Source organism: Salvelinus fontinalis, chromosome 9, assembly GCF_029448725.1.
Source record: "Salvelinus fontinalis isolate EN_2023a chromosome 9, ASM2944872v1, whole genome shotgun sequence".
Classification (NCBI taxonomy): Eukaryota; Metazoa; Chordata; class Actinopteri; order Salmoniformes; family Salmonidae; genus Salvelinus; species Salvelinus fontinalis.
The window spans coordinates 781,027-800,626 of NC_074673.1; the positions used below are offsets into that span (position 1 = coordinate 781,027).

Here is a 19,600-nt window from a genome sequence, read left to right on the forward strand (position 1 = left end):
TGCCCTTTATGGTTGTGAGGTCTGGGGTCCGCTCACCAACCAAGATTTCACAAAATGGGGCAAACACCAAATTGAGACTCTGCATGCAGAATTCTGCAAAAATATCCTCCGTGTACAACGCAGAACACCAAATAATGCATGCAGAGCAGAATTAGGCCGATACCCACTAATTATCAGAATCCAGAAAAGAGCCGTTAAATTCTACACCCACCTAAAAGGAAGCGATTCCCAAACCTTCCATAACAAAGCCATCACCTACAGAGAGATGAACCTGGAGAAGAGTCCCCTAAGCAAGCTGGTCCTAGGGCTCTGTTCACAAACACAAACACACCCCACAAAGCCCCAGGACAACAGCACAATTAGACCCAACCAAATCATGAGAAAACAAAAAGATAATTACTTGACACATTGGAAAGAATTAACAAAAAAACAGAGCAAACTACAATGCTATTTGGCCCTAAACAGAGAGTACACAGTGGCAGAATACCTGACCACTGTGACTGACCCAAACTTAAGGAAAGCTTTGACTATGTACAGACTCAGTGAGCATAGCCTTGCTATTGAGAAAGGCCGCCGTAGGCAGACATGGCTCTCAAGAGAAGACAGGCTATGTGCACACTGCCCACAAAATGAGGTGGAAACCGAGCTGCACTTCCTAACCTCCTGCCCAATGTATGACCATATTAGAGACACATATTTCCCTCAGATCACACAGATCCACAAAGAATTCGAAAACAAATCCAATTTTGATAAACTCCCATATCTACTGGGTGAAATTCCACAGTGTGACATCACAGCAGCAAGATTTGTGACCTGTTGCCACAAGAAAAGGGCAACCAGTGAAAAACAAACACCATTGTAAATACAACCCATATTTATGCTTACTTATTTTAACTTGTGTGCTTTAACCATTTGTACATTGTTACAACACTGTATATATTTAATATGACACTCGTAATGTCTTTGTTTTGAAACTTCTGTATGTGTAATTTTTACTGTTAATTCGTTTTGTTTGTTTCACTTTTGTGTCTTGCTACCTCACTTGCTTTGGCAATGTTAACACATGTTTCCCATGCCAATAAAGCCCCTTGAATTGAATATAGAGCCATTACCATGTCGATCAACGCTTGAATTGAATATAGAGCCATTACCATGTCGATCAACGCTTGAATTGAATATAGAGCCATTACCATGTCGATCAACGCTTGAATTGAAACGTAGTTCACAGCCCGGATGTTGAAGTCAACACAGTCGCTCCAGTCCTATTAGATTTCTTTGTAGCCTCGTTTGAATGTCGCGGTTGCGCACATTTGTACGGAATGGGGTGAGTGTCACCTTTTTCAAAATTAAAGTCCTCAACACTGCCAAAACATGTTCATTTTGATCCTGTAGTGTAGTCCCACCTCTATATTCAGACGTCAAACAGAATGTAGTGCTCATTAATGCATATAATCACAATTCAATAAATTCATATCTAAAGCGCACTAAAAATAGGAGCCAGGGATACAAAAACACAGTGATTATATCTGTACTCGCATATACATTTGTGAGCTACTTGTATGAGATTTCCCAGATTTTTTTCTTCCAATGTGCAGAAAATGTATTTTATTTGTAAAAGATCGTTACACTATATAGAATAACGTTTTGTGATTGAGACCACCAGGTATTTCTGCACAGACAGTGACTCGTGTTTTACCCCCCCCCCCGCCCCCGCCCCCTTTTTTAATTGGTTGTACAGTTACCTTCAAGTTCTGATCCTTGACTGTTAAATACCTTTAAATGGATTTCCCTTCATATGAACAACTTTTTTTAAATGACCCTCTTCAAAAAGTTGTGGACTTGTTATTATCCATTTTATTCAGAAGAAATTAAAACATTTATACAAGATTTATTATTTAAAAGAATAAAAGAAAAAAGAAAGTTACCTATATTGCTTACACTTACTGAACTTCTTTTCAAGTGTCCTCCAGCTAGGATTTCTTAATATAATACATGAAAGAATGAACATAACCAAAATGAAAAATAAAACAATTTTATCCCAGTTCCCAGTGTTTAAAGGGGTAGAGCTCCCATTCGAGGTGGCGAGTGCCAGACAGCAGAGCTGGTACGTTTAAAGTAGCGAGGTTTACTCTTGCAGAAGATGCGATCCAGCTTTGGGGGTTCAATCGCCCCGTAGTGAGAGTCCACGTCAGCCGGGTGGAAATATTGCTTCATCATAGACTGCTTCAGCTGGTTGCCTAGAGGGGAGGGAAGAATGGGTTCACTTTAGCATCGTGACTAAGGCTATGGGTCGTGTAGTTATAAAAGCTAGCACTTTGCCATTGTGCTAATGGCTAGTTAGCAATGGCACCATAAACTCTTAACCTTCCTTCAAACTGCGCAGAGATAAAAAATATGGTATCCATGAGTTCATCTAACTCTGGGTATGTAGGAAAAACACAACACCCCCCAGCTTGATTGGCAAAATCTTAAACTATCCCTTTAAGAGCACAGTAAAAAGGCATAAAGGAGGCCTTGTGTGGAGGGGTTATGCACCGCGTGTTGCCACGGGGCCCTGTGTGGAGGGGTTATGCACCGCGTGTTGCCACGAGGCCTTGTGTGGAGGGGTTATGCACCGCGTGTTGCCACGGGGCCTTGTGTGGAGGGGTTATGCACCGCGTGTTGCCACGGGGCCTTGTGTGGAGGGGTTATGCACCGCGTGTTGCTACGAGGCCTTGTGTGGAGGGGTTATGCACCGCGTGTTGCCACGAGGCCTTGTGTGGAGGGGTTATGCAACGCGTGTTGCTACGAGGCCCTGTGTGGAGGGGTTATGCACCGCGTGTTGCCACGGGGCCTTGTGTGGAGGGGTTATGCACCGCGTGTTGCCACGGGGCCTTGTGTGGAGGGGTTATGCACCGCGTGTTGCCACGGGGCCTTGTGTGGAGGGGTTATGCACCGCGTGTTGCCACGGGGCCTTGTGTGGAGGGGTTATGCACCGCGTGTTGCCACGGGGCCTTGTGTGGAGGGGTTATGCACCGCGTGTTGCCACGAGGCCTTGTGTGGAGGGGTTATGCACCGCGTGTTGCCACGAGGCCTAAATAAGTCAGTAAAACGTACCCTCAGCCCATGTGGGGATGGGTTTCCTCGGTGCGGATTCGTCATCAGTAGAGTCGTCACTGTTCTGATCCATCCCATAGTCCTCGGGGTTGGTGTTGAGAACAACAGGCTTGTTGCCCCCCTTAGGAGTGATCTCATATGACTGGGGAGACTGCTGCAAAGGGCAGGAAGACAAAAATCAGGGATTATAGACGTATGCATTTATCATTCATTCTTCTCTTAGAATTAAAAACAGACAAGTCGGTGTGATTTCTGCACCCAGTCAAGGTTGAATTGATAAAGCAGGTCCAGCGACATTAGAAGTCACATTGCGAGTGAGTCCTCATCTCCTACGACTGACGAGACTACTTCCATTTATCAGACGCTTTTATCCAAAGCGACTTAGTCACGTTTGCGTACATTTTACGTATGGGTGACCCCCGGGGGGGGGGGGGGGGGGGGGAAATCGAACCCAACAACCCCGGCATTGCACGGGTCACGCTCTACCGACTATGGCTCCAACGAGAGCGTTATCCATACCTCGATATCCACAGTGACGTTGAGGACTCCTCCCTTCCCTGCAGGCGTCTTCAACACCACGGGCTGTAGGAGGGAACAGGAGAAGTGCACACGAACATCGGTCTATAAAAATCTACCACAGGAACAATATCCTCCAATGAGATACACAAGACTTTGCAGACATTAGGAAAACCATTACTGACAACCCATAGGCTACAACTCCTTCCAGCTCCAAGGGACAACCAGGAAAAACAAACGTTCACATTCAAAACAATGTAACCACAAACACCCCCCCCCCTCCTCAATGTTATAGTCATATGTCGGGGCCAATCCCACAGCTTCACCGTGGCCCAGGGTTCCCCAACTAGCGGGACCAACAAACTGTCATTTTCAAACGTTGCTTCCAGGTGTATACGATCACATATATGTTATGAGTCTGGAATACTTGGGAAATCTGTTCCCAAGTATTCCCCACTCATAACATAGATGTGATCGTATACACCTGGAAGCAACGTTTGAAATTATTCTGTTTTAGTCAAATACCTGTTTGGACTTCTTGCGGTCAATTTGGACTCTACACGTTATTTTTAAATCATCTTCCGGCCCCACGACCACCTCCCCAAGAAAACAAAATAGACCCGAGGGTTGATCTAGTTGATGCGCTACCTCTCTAGTGGAGATCTGAGAGGATTTGATTGGTATAAGCAACATGGTGAAAGTCCCACCTAGCATATCAGAGGAGTTACTGCCAGATTGATTTTACCTGTCAAAAGTAGAGAAGTGTTCTCACCTGAACTTCAGCAGTCAGGTGGCTCTTGGCGGCTTCTCGCTGTCGCTCAGCGAGTCTCTCGGCTTCTCGCTGTCGCTCAGCGAGTCTCTCGGCTTCTCGCTGTCGCTCAGCGAGTCTCTCGGCTTCTCGCTGTCGCTCAGCGAGTCTCTCGGCTTCTCGCTGTCGCTCCTCCTCAGCCTGCCTCTGTTGCTCCTCCTATTGACAGAATAAAAAAATTCTCATTAGTACTTCAACCTACCGTTAATGTCTTCTAAACGAAAATGTACAAAGTCCCCGATATTAACACCTTTTAAATGTACAAATCTGAAAGTACCTTGAAACCAAGTCTACACCATGTTTTAGACAGGAACAGACATGTTAAATGAATGGCTAATCCAAACAAGAGCGGTATGTTTGAAGCTGCATGCCGTACCCTCTTCCTCTTCTCCAACTCTCTCTTCTCCTTCTCCCGGGCAGCTCTCTCCACTTCTCTCTGAAGACCAATGGCCTTCTCTCTCTCTACCCGCTCCCTGAAAACAGACACAATATTCAGCTTCTCCGTCTCCACATTAAAACCCAAGCTTTGGACTGTGAATAGTTTTGAACAATATCGATGGCAACGGCAGTTTGATAGAAGATCAAACTGATGAATTATTAAAGCCCGTTTTACATCAACAGTCGTCACGTCATTTTTACAGTTGTGGTAATTCCATAAGAAAATAAACCCTTCCATTCATCAAAAGTTGACAGGAAAAGTACCTCTCGGCAGATGCTTGTCTCTCCCTCTCCAGTTCTCTCTCTAGTTCTTTCTTCAGCTCCAGTGCTCGTCGGGCCTCGGTCATCTTACGAGCCCTCTCCTGCTCTTCTTCGGCTCTCCTCTTCGCCTGCAGCTCCTGCTGACGCTTCTCCTCCTCCTCCTGGGTCAAGGGTCAAAACATTTAACAACCCACGTGCACCTTCAAGAGGCATACAATTAAATAAAAACAAAATGGCTGTCCTTGGGGCTGGTCTAGCAGGCAATGCTGCTGTTTGGACATTCACGTGTCAAGAGTGGGTACGGATTCCGCCTCTCCTACGGGAGGCACTCTGCCTCTCCTCTATCTGCCTATTACAAAATAAATCTTACTACTAATAAATGGAAAGTAGACAAAAGGAGACAAACGATGGTAGGAGTGTCTTACAGACTGTTGAATCTTCTTCCTTCTGGTATCCTCCTCCATCTTCCTCCTCAGTTCCAGCTCCTCCTGGCGTTTGGTGGCCACCTTCTTTTTGGCTTTCTCCTCTGCCATGCGCTCCACTCGCAGCTGCGGGAACAGGGGAAAATAGTTTTACGAAAAACAAGAGCTTCCTATTGGACAAGTTCAGATAGTATCTCCCCTTTACACTCGATTGTAAGGCAGTTTGTGCCCAAATGAACACGACCCCATTACCGTAGCTTCACCTCTGCATCAGATGTTATCCCTCCGTCATTCAGTAAAGCCGCGGTTCTCGCCAGCGCCTCACCCCGCCGCGGTTCTCGCCAGCGCCTCACCCCGCCGCGGTTCTCGCCAGCGCCTCACCCCGCCGCGGTTCTCGCCAGCGCCTCACCCCGCCGCGGTTCTCGCCAGCGCCTCACCCCGCCGCGGTTCTCGCCAGCGCCTCACCCCGCCGCGGTTCTCGCCAGCGCCTCACCCCGCCGCGGTTCTCGCCAGCGCCTCACCCCGCCGCGGTTCTCGCCAGCGCCTCACCCCGCCGCGGTTCTCGCCAGCGCCTCACCCCGCCGCGGTTCTCGCCAGCGCCTCACCCCGCCGCGGTTCTCGCCAGCGCCTCACCCCGCCGCGGTTCTCGCCAGCGCCTCACCCCGCCGCGGTTCTCGCCAGCGCCTCACCCCGCCGCGGTTCTCGCCAGCGCCTCACCCCGCCGCGGTTCTCGCCAGCGCCTCACCCCGCCGCGGTTCTCGTCAGCGCCTCACCCCGCCGCGGTTCTCGCCAGCGCCTCACCCCGCCGCGGTTCTCGCCAGCGCCTCACCCCGCCGCGGTTCTCGTCAGCGCCTCACCCCGCCGCGGTTCTCGTCAGCGCCTCACCCCGCCGCGGTTCTCGTCAGCGCCTCACCCCGCCGCGTTTCTCGTCAACGCCTCACCCCGCCGCGTTTCTCGTCAACGCCTCACCCCGCCGCGTTTCTCGTCAACGCCTCACCCCGCCGCGTTTCTCGTCAACATCTCACCTTGTCGTGTTTCTCGTCAATCTGAAGCATCTTCTGCTCAATCTTTTTCTTCTTCTCCTCCTCTTTCTGTTCTTCCTTCACCCGGGCCTCCACTACCCTCCGCAGTCGCTCATCCCTCTTCTTCTTCATCTCTTCCTGTTTCCTCCTCTTCTCTTCCTCCATCTTCTTCTTCCTCTCTTCTTCTTGCTCCTGCTTCTTCTTTAGTGCTTCCAGTTTCAGGCGTTCTCTTTCCTACAAGACAATTACACTTAGGAATCTGATAGAGTTACATACCATAAAAAAAAAATATATATATTTTTTTTTTTTACATGCTAGTGGCAACTCATTTGGGACTGAGTGAAATCTGTGGTAGTATTATTTTAAAAATGGAAAGGGAGCCCATGAAGAGGGAATAAGATTAATATGGGACTAAAAGCACCACGGGTGATTTATGAAAGAAAATGCATCTCAAGGGCACCTACACAGATTTGCAATGAAAAAATAAACAATGCCAAGTCCTTGTATTTCATTCAGTTAGTGAGGGGCAAACCTATGTTCTTGTAACGCGCTCGGTGTGTAGGTGCCCTAAAAACACGTTGGGACACAAACCAGATGAAATCTAAATCACAAAAGCCCCAGCCTTTGTGCCCCTTAGAACCCAACGTTAACTCAGATGGTGTGGCGTGTACCAGGTGGCGTGTACCAGGTGGCGTGTACCAGGTGGCGTGTACCAAGTGGCGTGTACCAAGTGGCGTGTACCAGGTAGAGCACACAAAGACCAAACCCCCCCCCCCCCCACATACCACACCATATTACTCTGATACATACCACTACACCACAGCCTGACTGTAGAGGGGACAGGGAAAGAGAGATCCAATTAACAAGGCTACACATGTTGTCTGGTAACATTTAGGATTTGTTTTTTTTAAACTTCCTAAAACGTTTGTCTCAAAATGATCACAAAATGGTTATGATGTGATCATGACAACATGGACGAGGGGATGGGCCCAATTTGAATGATATTTGAGGATAATGTCACAAAGGCAGGAATTATTCAAGAAAATATCACGGCGCAAAAATTTGGGGAGCCCCTTAAAACGAGTAGTGATCTGTAGACTAACCTTGAGGTCGGCTCTGCCCGGCGTGGTGTGTTTAATGAAGGACTTCATGACCGTGTTGCGACCCAGAGAGCTCGGGGTCATCATCAGCATCTGGTTCTTCTGGACCGTGTGGAGGAACGACCTCATGTTGGGCCTCACCTACAGTAGACAACATTAGGGGTCTATTCATGGCAAGTAAAACGTTACAATATTTCAGGAAAAAAAATACTCGCTTCAGAACGTAAAACCTACACAATGGATTTCAAAAGTGAACTTTAAAGTGATAATCCCACCACTTAATATAAATCACTATTGGGGAGAACTGGCAGGTTCTACGCCAGGTAAGACACAGCTAGTTGTGGTGAAGAAAAGCCTTGGATATCTTGGTTCTTACAGTCTGGCTCTTAACGGGGGGTGATGGCTTCTTCCTCGGGCTCTGGAATTCGTCGGCAGCTGCTCTGCGCTTGGCACTGAGACGAGGACCCAGACCTGATGATGGCTTCTGACCACTGCCATCTAGGAGAACACAAACCCGTTAACCACCAATACATCAATCTTTGCCAGCGCACACACACACACACGTTAGCTACATGGCCCTCTCTCTCTCTTTAAAGCATAGCTGTATCCTATTGATGTTACAAGCATGATTCAGAAGGCGGACGGGAAGATATTTATGCATGTACGTGGCGCCAGTCTTTGCTGATGAGTGTGTGTGTGTGTGTGTGTGTCGGTCTGCACCTGATCCAGAGTCCGGTGTGGCGGTCTTGGTTTTGCTGACGATCGAGTCTAGTGGCGGCACGGTGGGAGTGGTCTGGGCCATGGAGCGAGTGAAACGGCGAACCTCCGTAACACGGAGAACACCCGGGTGGTTCTGCTCCGCGTCATCCTGCTCAGATTAAAAGAAATAAATGAGTTAAGGGAATCATTTCACTATGATCATCAATATATTTACATAAGGAACAGACAGAAACAGTAGAGCTAGACATCAACTACTAAAATCAGGGTTGGGGGGGGTCAATTCCCGTTCAGGAGGGAAATGAGGAACATCTGAATGGGAATTTTCCTTCTACTTTGTGAATTGACCCCAAGCCTAATATTAAATGGATATTTTAGATCAATGTGATATTTTAGATCAATATTTCAGGTACAATGTGGATGTTTCCTACCTCAGGAGAAGTCTCAGGAGCTGGGCTGTCAGTCTCAGTCTTTGCAGGCTCCTCTGACAACACCCTGCCATACACAACAGCCTATCAGATGCATCATAACCTAGGGTGTATTCATTAGTCGCACACCGTTACAAATCGTTTCACACGCGCAAAAAAAGAAGAAGGGTGCAACGAAAACATTCTATTGGACAAATTCAGGTAGTTTCCCCCTTGGTTTCGTTCAGTTTGCGTGTTAGATTCTGTTCAGTTCTTCATGAATACACCCCCTTAGTCTAGGCTTGGGCAGTATCCAGACTGTCATACCGACCTTGTGCCATACTAGGACAGTCGGTAATACCAGCACTGAACACAAGGGGCGCTATTGTAAATCCGAAGGTTAGCAACAAAAATGCTAAACCGTTTGCTGAACGCACAAAACAAATAAGACAGAAAGACTCTTGATCCAGGATCACTGTTACCATGCTAAACGTGATCATGGAAGAAGCTAACCACAGCTAGATAGCTAACTAGCTAACCACAGCTAGATAGCCAACTAGCTAACCACAGCTAGATAGCCAACTAGCTAACCACAGCTAGATAGCCAACTAGCTAACCACAGCTAGATAGCTAACTAGCTAACCACAGCTAGATAGCTAACTAGCTAACCACAGCTAGATAACTAACTAGCTAACCACAGCTAGATAACTAACCACAGCTAACTAGCTAACCACAGCTAGATAGCTAACTAACTAACCACAGCTAGATAACTAACTAGCTAACCACAGCTAGATAACTAACTAGCTAACCACAGCTAGATAACTAACTAGCTAACCACAGCTAGATAACTAACTAGCTAACCACAGCTAGATAACTAACTAGCTAACCACAGCTAGATAACTAACTAGCTAACCACAGCTAGATAACTAACTAGCTAACCACAGCTAGATAACTAGCTAGCTAACCACAGCTAGATAACTAGCTAGCTAACCACAGCTAGATAACTAGCTAGCTAACCACAGCTAGATAACTAGCTAGCCAACCACAGCTAGATAACTAGCTAGCCACAGCTAGATAACTAGCTAACCACAGCTAGATAACTAGCTAACCACAGCTAGATAACTAGCTAACCACAGCTAGATAACTAGCTAACCACAGCTAGATAACTAGCTAACCACAGCTAGATAACTAGCTAACCACAGCTAGATAACTAGCTAACCACAGCTAGATAACTAGCTAACCACAGCTAGATAACTAGCTAACCACAGCTAGATAACTAACCACAGCTAGATAACTAACTAGCTAACCACAGCTAGATAACTAACTAGCTAACCACAGCTAGATAACTAACTAGCTAACCACAGCTAGATAACTAACTAGCTATCCACAGCTAGATAACTAACTAGCTATCCACAGCTAGATAACTAACTAGCTATCCACAGCTAGATAACTAACTAGCTATCCACAGCTAGATAACTAACTAGCTATCCACAGCTAGATAACTAACTAGCTATCCACAGCTAGATAACTAACTAGCTATCCACAGCTAGATAACTAACTAGCTATCCACAGCTAGATAACTAACTAGCTATCCACAGCTAGATAACTAACTAGCTATCCACAGCTAGATAACTAACTAGCTATCCACAGCTAGATAACTAGCTATCCACAGCTAGATAACTAGCTATCCACAGCTAGATAACTAGCTATCCACAGCTAGATAACTAACTAGCTATCCACAGCTAGATAACTAACTAGCTATCCACAGCTAGATAACTAACTAGCTATCCACAGCTAGATAACTAACTAGCTATCCACAGCTAGATAACTAACTAGCTATCCACAGCTAGATAACTAACTAGCTATCCACAGCTAGATAACTAACTAGCTATCCACAGCTAGATAACTAACTAGCTATCCACAGCTAGATAACTAACTAGCTATCCACAGCTAGATAACTAACTAGCTATCCACAGCTAGATAACTAACTAGCTATCCACAGCTAGATAACTAACTAGCTAACCACAGCTAGATAACTAACTAGCTAACCACAGCTAGATAACTAACTAACTAACCACAGCTAGATAACTAACTAACTAACCACAGCTAGATAACTAACTAACTAACCACAGCTAGATAACTAACTAGCTAACCACAGCTAGATAGCTAACTAGCTAACCACAGCTAGATAACTAACTAGCTAACCACAGCTAGATAACTAACTAACTAACCACAGCTAGATAACTAACTAACTAACCACAGCTAGATAACTAACCACAGCTAGATAACTAACTAGCTAACCACAGCTAGATAACTAACTAACTAACCACAGCTAGATAACTAACCACAGCTAGATAACTAACTAACTAACCACAGCTAGATAACTAACTAACTAACCACAGCTAGATAACTAACCACAGCTAGATAACTAACTAGCTAACCACAGCTAGATAACTAACTAACTAACCACAGCTAGATAACTAACTAACTAACCACAGCTAGATAACTAACCACAGCTAGATAACTAACTAGCTATCCACAGCTAGATAACTAACCACAGCTAGATAACTAACTAGCTATCCACAGCTAGATAACTAACTAGCAAACCATATGCACAGCTACAGAGCATTTGGCACATTCTAGACCGTTTAACTTTAGGTACAAGATATTTAGCTGATAAAAACACAGTTGGTTGTGAATTCCATCCTGTAACTAGGTCCCCTGGCTGCCTGACGGCGAGTGACTCACACGGCTCCGGTCTGTGTGCGCTTGTAAACAAAAACACTGGGAACTACGGTAACAGGTGAAATGAAGAATGCCATCTGCCCTATCTCCTAACATATTGCACAAGTTGACTGCAGGTATTTACTTAAAAGTAGTTATCAATATTCACATATATATATACATATATATATTAAAAAAAAGAGTTAACAGTATTGTAAAACCATCTCATATTATCCAAATATTCCGGTATACGGTCCAAGCCTACCGTGGTCTACATCATTCACATACCAATGACAACAGACGTGTTTATACATTAAAAGACAAGACGATGGTTGAAAACTAAAATAGGCCTAATAAAATGTGATCACTCACCCATCAGTCTGCACCTGGACTCCATGTCCATCCGTTTCCGTCCATCCATCTTCTACAGCGGACAGACACACAACACAACCATTCATTAGCACAATATATATCATTACATTGTCAAGGCGTAATATGGAGAGATAAATGGCAACAATAAAAAAAAACTACGCTCAACTCAGACTAAGCTCTGAAGCATAGCAGTAAATTAGTCATCGGACTAATATGGGAAAAATGCTGGCCTCACATCAAACCATATCGCTCACATCCAGTGGAGGCTGCTGAGGGGAGGACGGCCGGTGATAAAGGGGAGGACGGCCGGTGATAAAGGGGAGGACGGCCGGTGATAAAGGGGAGGACGGCCGGTGATAAAGGGGAGGACGGCCGGTGATAAAGGGGAGGACGGCCGGTGATAAAGGGGAGGACGGCCGGTGATAAAGGGGAGGACGGCCGGTGATAAAGGGGAGGACGGCCGGTGATAAAGGGGAGGACGGCCGGTGATAAAGGGGAGGACGGCTCATACTAATTCCTGGAATGGAGTCGATGGAATGGTATGAAACATCAAAAGACGTGGTTGACACCACTCCATTCCAGGAATTAGTATGAGCCGTCCTCCCCTCAGCAGCCTCTACTGCTCACGTCACAAACTCCAGTCAAGGTGTAAATGGCAAAACGCCAGGTCACATCTCATCCCTCACCAACGCTGACGTTACTGCTGCAGGTGGAGCTGCCCAGCCGAGCCTTCTTCTTCAGGAAGGACCTCCTGGAGGCTCTGCGCACAGACTCCTGGGTCATGCTGTGTCTCAGCCCTGCCAGGGAGCGCCGCACGGTCAGGGAATGTCTCGCGAAGCTCCGCCTGGAACCCGTGGGCGTGGTGCCGGCAGCGATGGCTATCTTAGTGGCGGTGCGGCTTGGAGAGCGCTCTGGGTCGGGGTTCATCAGGAGCTCTGCAGAACGTCGCTCCGAGGCCGTGATCTTGACTATGGCTTCAGCCATGTGACTCTGGGTCGGAGGGGGTGTTAGACAGGGGGGCTGGGAGGTGACAGAGCTGGACGACTCCCTCTCGCTCTCAGCTTCCTCTGGCTGCATCCTCTCCTCCTGGATGTGTTTGCTAGAAGCCTCATACTCCATCTCCTTTGGCTCCTGCTGAGAGTTGGTGGTCTGAGCAGCTCCATTGCGGGTGCTGCATACGGGTGGTGCAGCCTCAGGCTGGGTAGTCTGTTTGGCTCTGCGGGAACGAGGGGGCTTGACTATCTCTTCCAGTGTGACCGGAGATCTTACATCATCCTCTGCTATCAGGTTCAGGGAGGCGGACACAGAGGAGTGACGCAGGTTGCTGCGTTTGCCCTTTGAGAAGCTGCAGGGATGACAAAGATAAAATTATAGCAGACGTCAGGCGGCATTATAGCAGATGTCAGACATTATAGCAGACCTCATTGGTGTTCACAAAGATACAAACCCACGAGGGTGCTTGAAAGATGAACGAGGACAGATTAATTAAAGATTTATTAATTAAAGTTTATTCGTGAGTTGTGTTTCCCCTTTTTATTTGTGGATTAGTCGTTAGGATTAGAGAAACACAATTTTGTGTTGACTTCGGGTCAACGTTCTTTTCAAAGAACCAGCAAAAAAAAAAAAAAAGACTACCATATTTCATGTCAGTTAAAATAGCAACTTACTGTTCACCTTACAGAACTAAACACGTGTTACAACCTGTCCCCAAATTAATATTGTGGGTTCACAGTTGGTTTTGGTATTTAAACCTGTGTGTCATTAACGTGTCTGGTGGGGTAAAATTACAATGTGCACGATGAAGCGCACGTGTGGGGACCGGTTTAGACAGGATGTTACTGTTTATTGTCAAATTCCTGGTACTGGCTCCCGGTGAATGAAGGTGAATCTAATTCCTGTACTAAACGTACAGTGTCACATGACTGACCAGATGGAACTTGATGAAAAGGCCGTTCCGTCTGAGACATAGGAACCTACTGTGTAGCGGGAAAATTAACAGAATAACCTACCGTCTCTTGGTGCGGTTCTCATTCTGACCCACGGATAGACGCTTCCTACGGGTGCTCTTCTTCTGCGACGGAGTCTTTGGCATCAGTTCTGGCTCCGCACTGAAGTCACTGAGATAAGAAGGAAAATAAATGTGAATATGAATGACTCTGGAGAGAAATGTATATATATATATAGTGAATATACACTGAGTGGACAAAACATTAAGAACACCTGCTCTTTCCATGACAGACTGACCAGGTGAATCTAGGTGAAAGCTATGATCCCTTATTGATTGATGTCAGTTGTTAAATCCACTTCAATCAGTGTAGATGAAGGGGAGGAGACGGGTTAAAGAAGTATTTTTTTTTTAAAGCCTCAAGACAATTGAGACATTAATTGTGTGTGTGCCATTCAGAGGGTGGAATGGGGCAAGACAAAAGATTGAAGTGGCGGGGTTTGGTAGTAGGTGCCAGGTGCACCGGTTTGTGTCAAGAACTGCAACGCTGCTGGGTTTTTTCCACACTCAGTTTCCATTCAACTTGGCACAACTGTGGAAAGCATTGGGCGTCAACCATTGCCAGCAACCCCGTGTATATGGCTCTGAAGAGAAAGCTCCAACTGTTGCAGGATGAATCCTTCCTCCCGGCCATCATTACTTTACAGAATTACAAATTACAGTAGCTACAGATTGTTACACCAGATGTGATTTGATTACTGTGAGTTACAGGTTAGGTACTGGTTGGTGCAAGGCTGTCCCCGATGATGAATGTATTGGTCGGGGGCCTCCCGTGTGGCACAGTGGTCTAAGGCACTGCGTAGAGGCGTCACTACATATCCGGGTTCGATCCCGGGCTGTGTCACAGCAGGGCCGCAACCAGAAGACCCATGAAGCTGCGCACAATTGGCCCAGCGTAGTCTGTGTCAGGGGAGAGTTTGGCCGGCTGGGATGTGCTTGTACTGTCGCGCCCATGCACGCTGGCTTCGGTCGCCAGTGTGGTAGTGTAGTAATAAAATAAGACACATGGATAAAAATATGGAGACATAGGACAGCTGAACATTAAAGTAATGGACTACATGTTTACATTGATTATGAGACTGTGGTAATGGAAATTTCCTAAGGGACGTTCTGGCTCTTGTATTTTCTCCATTGTGCTGACAGACTGACTAGACATGTCAGTTCCTGGGCACTTAGACCCACTAGACATATAGTCTGACCAGTCCATTATGTACACACATGTCAGAAAGATAGGCGCTTAAAGAAGTTGGACACTAGACACATAGTCTGCTGATTCTTTAAAGAGATACACATGTCAGAGAAATATGTGTTTAGGGCACTTAGACCCACTAGACATATAGTCTGACCAGTCCATTATGTACATACATGTCAGACACATAGGCTTAAAGAAAGTTGAGACACTGGGATAGAGGGTCTGGCCACCATGATAAACTGATTGAAAGCAGATGGTGGTGAATGACTTCATCGGGGATGAGCATAATATTATATGGGTATAAATATAAAGGACTGGACTTCGGAGGAGTGTGTGTTCCGCGGACATTCCAAATTGCAATACAATTGTAATAAAAACATTTATTTGAGTTTTACAAAAGTTCTTGTAAGAGTTATATTTGAAGTGATTTTCCACGACACCAGCTGTACGGTGTTTCCTCAGATACATTTATGCAGCTGACTTCCAGGTTAATGAGCAGTGTGGCAAGAAGCAGTGCGGCTTGGCAGGGTCGTGTTTCAGGGGGGGGTTTCATGGTTCTCAACCTTCGCCTCTCCTAAGTCCGTACGGGAGTTGCAGCGATGGGACAAGACTAACTATCAATTGGATATCACGGAATTGGGGAGAAAAATAAACTGAACATTAAAAAAAAAATCATGCCCATAAAACAAAAAAAAGGTTTGATCGACCGCTATTTTTTACAGTTTATTTTTCCATATATACAGTATAAACACATACTATCTGTATTTTAATCAAATCAACTATATGTACCGTGCGTGTATTATACTTTAAGCTCACTGTTTGAAAAAAAAATTACGACACAAATGACTAGGAGTCCAACCGCAATTGATTTGATTATGTTGGGGTCTTTTTTCTCCTGTACACTTCAGTCCTCCTACCTTGAGAACATGCGGTTGGCTTCCTGCTGGATCTCCTCGAGCCACACCATGTGGACATTATCTATTTCGTTGGCGAACTCCTGAATCTTCCCATCAAACATCAGCATCAGGCTATGCGTCGACGACAGTACAGAGGTCATGGTTGCGACCTGGTGAAAATAAGAGGAAAGAATCAATTGTTTTAAAACGTTTGATGAGATGGTGAAACCTCCCACAAAACTAACGCTCTAACTAAATTGGCAAGCATTTACATTTTTAACTAGGAAGGGCAAAAAAATTCAAAACGGTGACATTTTGTGTACATAAAAAAATATTGTACAAATCAAGACATCTGACAGAGACACATGCAGGGCGAAAAAAACGAAGTGACACGACAACCATTCCAGACAATCCAATACAATAACTCAAAATATTACCTAAACAAAAACGTTACATTTAACCAAATGTTCATTGACACCTTGCTTGCAGTAACAAAATGGCTAACTAGTTAGCTAACTTTAACTACCTACAATTTTTGAATTTTCGAGCTAACCCGCGCATTTCCGCAAACTCAAGTAACGTTAGACTATGGTCGTGGATCCTAGCTTGCTACAGTAGCTAGCTACTTAACGTAACCAGTCTCCCGGATAACTTTGTTAGCAGCTAGCTAAATATATATCCTCTAATAATATGCAAAGTAAAATCAGATCATGTTGAAGAAACAAGATAGACAGTGTTGTCCTAGCAATCTAGCGAGTTGTTGTTCAGATTTTAAAAGTCAACGTGAAAAATAGCTAGTTAAGCTAGTTAGCAAATAAAAAAACTTCCATACCATAAACTCCTCCGGTTTCGAGAGAAAAACAAAAATCAGTTTCGCTTCAGCAGTTCACTCTATATTACAGGTGATTTCAACAATCTTTATGAAAAAAATAATATATATTAAATTGTAAAATAGGCCATTTATTTCCCTGCACAACCACAACAAAGTAACGTTAGTCCGACTTGACTTCAACACCCGCTGAAAACCGTTTAAATTGTTCCAAGCTGTCTAAGCAAATCAGGGACTGGTTTTTAATGATCTGCTCCTCCCACTGACCAATCAGATTTAAAAAGGAAGTGTCGGGGGGCGGAATCACTGATTCTTTTCATGATTCAAACCATCCAATCGTGGAAGAGGTTTTCTTTTGTTCCTGATAGCGCTATTTTAGCGTTAAGGTCGAAAATAAAGTCTGAGGTTATCACAGGGGTATAGGACATATATACCTTTTGTTCTATAATGTAATAGCAGTCAGTTGACATGATCTTTATGAATTATGAAGCCTTTATATGCTTTATGTTTGTTTTTTTTATTACATCATTTCTTTAAAATTCACAAAATGTGACGTTAGCTGATTAAGATGATATCATACGTTTTGTTCTATATCTCCTAAACCTGTGTTTACCACATACCTTCATCGTTTATCCAAAAACGCCATTCATTTTCTCCATAGGTGGTTTTACCACGTTCGACAATTGTAGTACTCATCACTGCATTCTCATCCAGAAAGTTGCTTGGCCCTCTACGATGTCATGTAGGTTGATACATTGCTATGTTTTAATTTATAAAGACCTTTTACAAAAAAATCCCACTGTCCCTAAACATCATTAACTTCAAACATACGAGTGACCGCACCCCGTCTCAAGGATAGCTAACGTAACTCTGGAAATTCCTTTGGTCTCTACTGAGTTAGGTAAATCCGTTTTTAGTTTTTTTTCACCTTATTTTGTCGAACAGAATTTCAAAATGTGATGCTTTGGTGCCGCTAGGCCAATTCATAAAGATGATTGAGGACCTTATTACTGATGAATGTGTTTGTGTTTTTATGACCGTTTTTTTTCTTTCTGCTTAAATTTTGTATTTATATTTTGATGTGTGTATTTTCTGTAATTCAGGGAATCTGTAAAAGAGACCTTGATCTCAGTATGAATCCTTGATTTAAAAAAAATTAAGGTTAAATAAATAGACGTTGTCCAACGAACCATTGAGTCGTCCCTACAAAAAGACGCCATTACTATTTCTCTCTATTGGCGTCTTTTTGTATGCACTAACTCCGCCTTAAAGCACATAAAGGCTTCATAATTCATCAAGGTCATGTTAACGGACTTATATTATCTTATATAACTAAACGTATAAGATCTCATAAGCCTGTGTTAACCTCAGACCTTATTTTCGGCGTTTATCCTCCAAACCCGATTATTTTTTGTGTGTGGAATTTTCATTGTTGGACAAAAAACAGATGTAAATCAGCTCTAAGTGATTTTAATTTAAGAAATCTGTTCCCAAGTATTCCCACGCAAAATAGAGAGACGCGATGTGGTCGTAGACAAACGTAAACAAGGTTTGAAATGTTTTAGTTAAACATATCTCTTTAGGCTTCTTGCGGTCAATTTGTAGTCTACAAATTATTTTGAATTATGTTCCGGGACCAACTCAATAAAAAAAAAAAAATCGTTCCCCAACATAATCTAGTTGATGATCCCTGCACTATAGTAAACTGTAGATATATAAATATTATATATATATATATATATATATATATATATAAATATTTTTGATGTTATTCATATAACAGACAGTCTAATATTATTAAAGTCTAAGCACGTTTAGAGATTAAGGCTCAGGAAAATATTATCTTTATGTTTATCACAGTTGCAATACGCAATTTCTTCTTTCATTTCCCAATGAGTCCACGCTGCAAGATGTTTTAATGAAAAAGATCACTCACGAAAAAGTACAATGTTCTCATAACAAATGTATATTTTATTGCAGCTTAATCAGAATAAAAAAAGGCATTTGATCCATCTCTACAAACATACAGTACATATACTGGGATGTGAATACAAATCAAGTAAGTCACACTAAATACATGGTTTAAGCACAATAGATGAAATCCTTGTTATACACAGAAAATCATTTCCAGTGCATGAATAAACCAGGAATAACAAGGAGTCCCAAATGGCAGTCTATTGTGCGTTACTTTGGGCTATGGGCCCTGCGATAGGCTAGCGTCCTTTCCAGGGGGGGGGGGGGGAGTTGTACATCAAGCTGTCTCACGGGGGTGGAGTTTTACATGAAGCTGACTCACGGGGGTGGAGTTGTACATCAAGCTGTCTCATGGGGGTGGAGTTTTATATCAAGCTGTCTCATGGGGTTGGAGTTGTACAACAAGCTGTCTCATGGGGGTGGAGTTGTACAACAAGCTGTCTCATGGGGGTGGAGTTTTACATCAAGCTGTCTCACGGGGGTGGAGTTGTACATCAAGCTGTCTCATGGGGGTGGAGTTTTATATCAAGCTGTCTCATGGGGTTGGAGTTTTATATCAAGCTGTCTCATGGGGGTGGAGTTTTACATCAAGCTGTCTCACGGGGGTGGAGTTGTACATCAAGCTGTCTCATGGGGGTGGAGTTTTACATCAAGCTGTCTCATGGGGGTGGAGTTTTATATCAAGCTGTCTCATGGGGGTGGAGTTTTACATCAAGCTGTCTCACGGGGGTGGAGTTGTACATCAAGCTGTCTCATGGGGGTGGAGTTTTATATCAAGCTGTCTCATGGGGGTGGAGTTGTACAACAAGCTGTCTCATGGG

At 44.5% G+C, this 19,600-nt stretch overlaps 1 protein-coding gene across 3 annotated transcripts; it reads right to left on the bottom strand.

The window, feature by feature from the left end:
• Positions 1–1,831: 1,831 nt before the first annotated feature.
• incenp (inner centromere protein) lies at positions 1,832–17,720 on the bottom strand. Of its 3 annotated transcripts, none has more exons than XM_055933017.1 (18): positions 17,426–17,720; positions 15,998–16,146; positions 13,893–14,000; positions 12,570–13,228; positions 11,884–11,935; positions 8,812–8,875; positions 8,384–8,531; positions 8,040–8,161; positions 7,667–7,804; positions 7,374–7,391; positions 6,567–6,797; positions 5,545–5,667; positions 5,123–5,280; positions 4,797–4,893; positions 4,385–4,579; positions 3,616–3,678; positions 3,097–3,250; positions 1,832–2,237 (listed from the first exon to the last, which is right to left on the bottom strand). In XM_055933017.1, the coding sequence occupies exons 1-18, from the start codon at positions 17,429–17,431 to the stop codon at positions 2,053–2,055; spliced, it is 2,670 nt and encodes an 889-aa protein (XP_055788992.1). In that variant the 5' UTR covers positions 17,432–17,720; the 3' UTR covers positions 1,832–2,052. The 3 variants fall into 3 exon arrangements, with proteins under 3 accessions (XP_055788992.1, XP_055788994.1, XP_055788995.1); XM_055933019.1 differs by lacking the exon at positions 17,426–17,720 and adding an exon at positions 16,809–17,020; XM_055933020.1 differs by lacking the exon at positions 7,374–7,391 and having other exon boundaries at positions 17,426–17,716.
• Between the last annotated feature and the right edge of the window lie 1,880 nt (positions 17,721–19,600).

Excerpts from the sequence above, each read along its gene's own strand:
- incenp (XM_055933017.1), bottom strand. Across the intron at positions 8,876-11,883 it reads GTCCAGGTGCAGACTGATGG|GGTGTTGTCAGAGGAGCCTG; the intron begins GTGAGTGATCAC and ends TGTGTATGGCAG. Across the intron at positions 8,162-8,383 it reads CACACCGGACTCTGGATCAG|ATGGCAGTGGTCAGAAGCCA; the intron begins GTGCAGACCGAC and ends GTGTTCTCCTAG.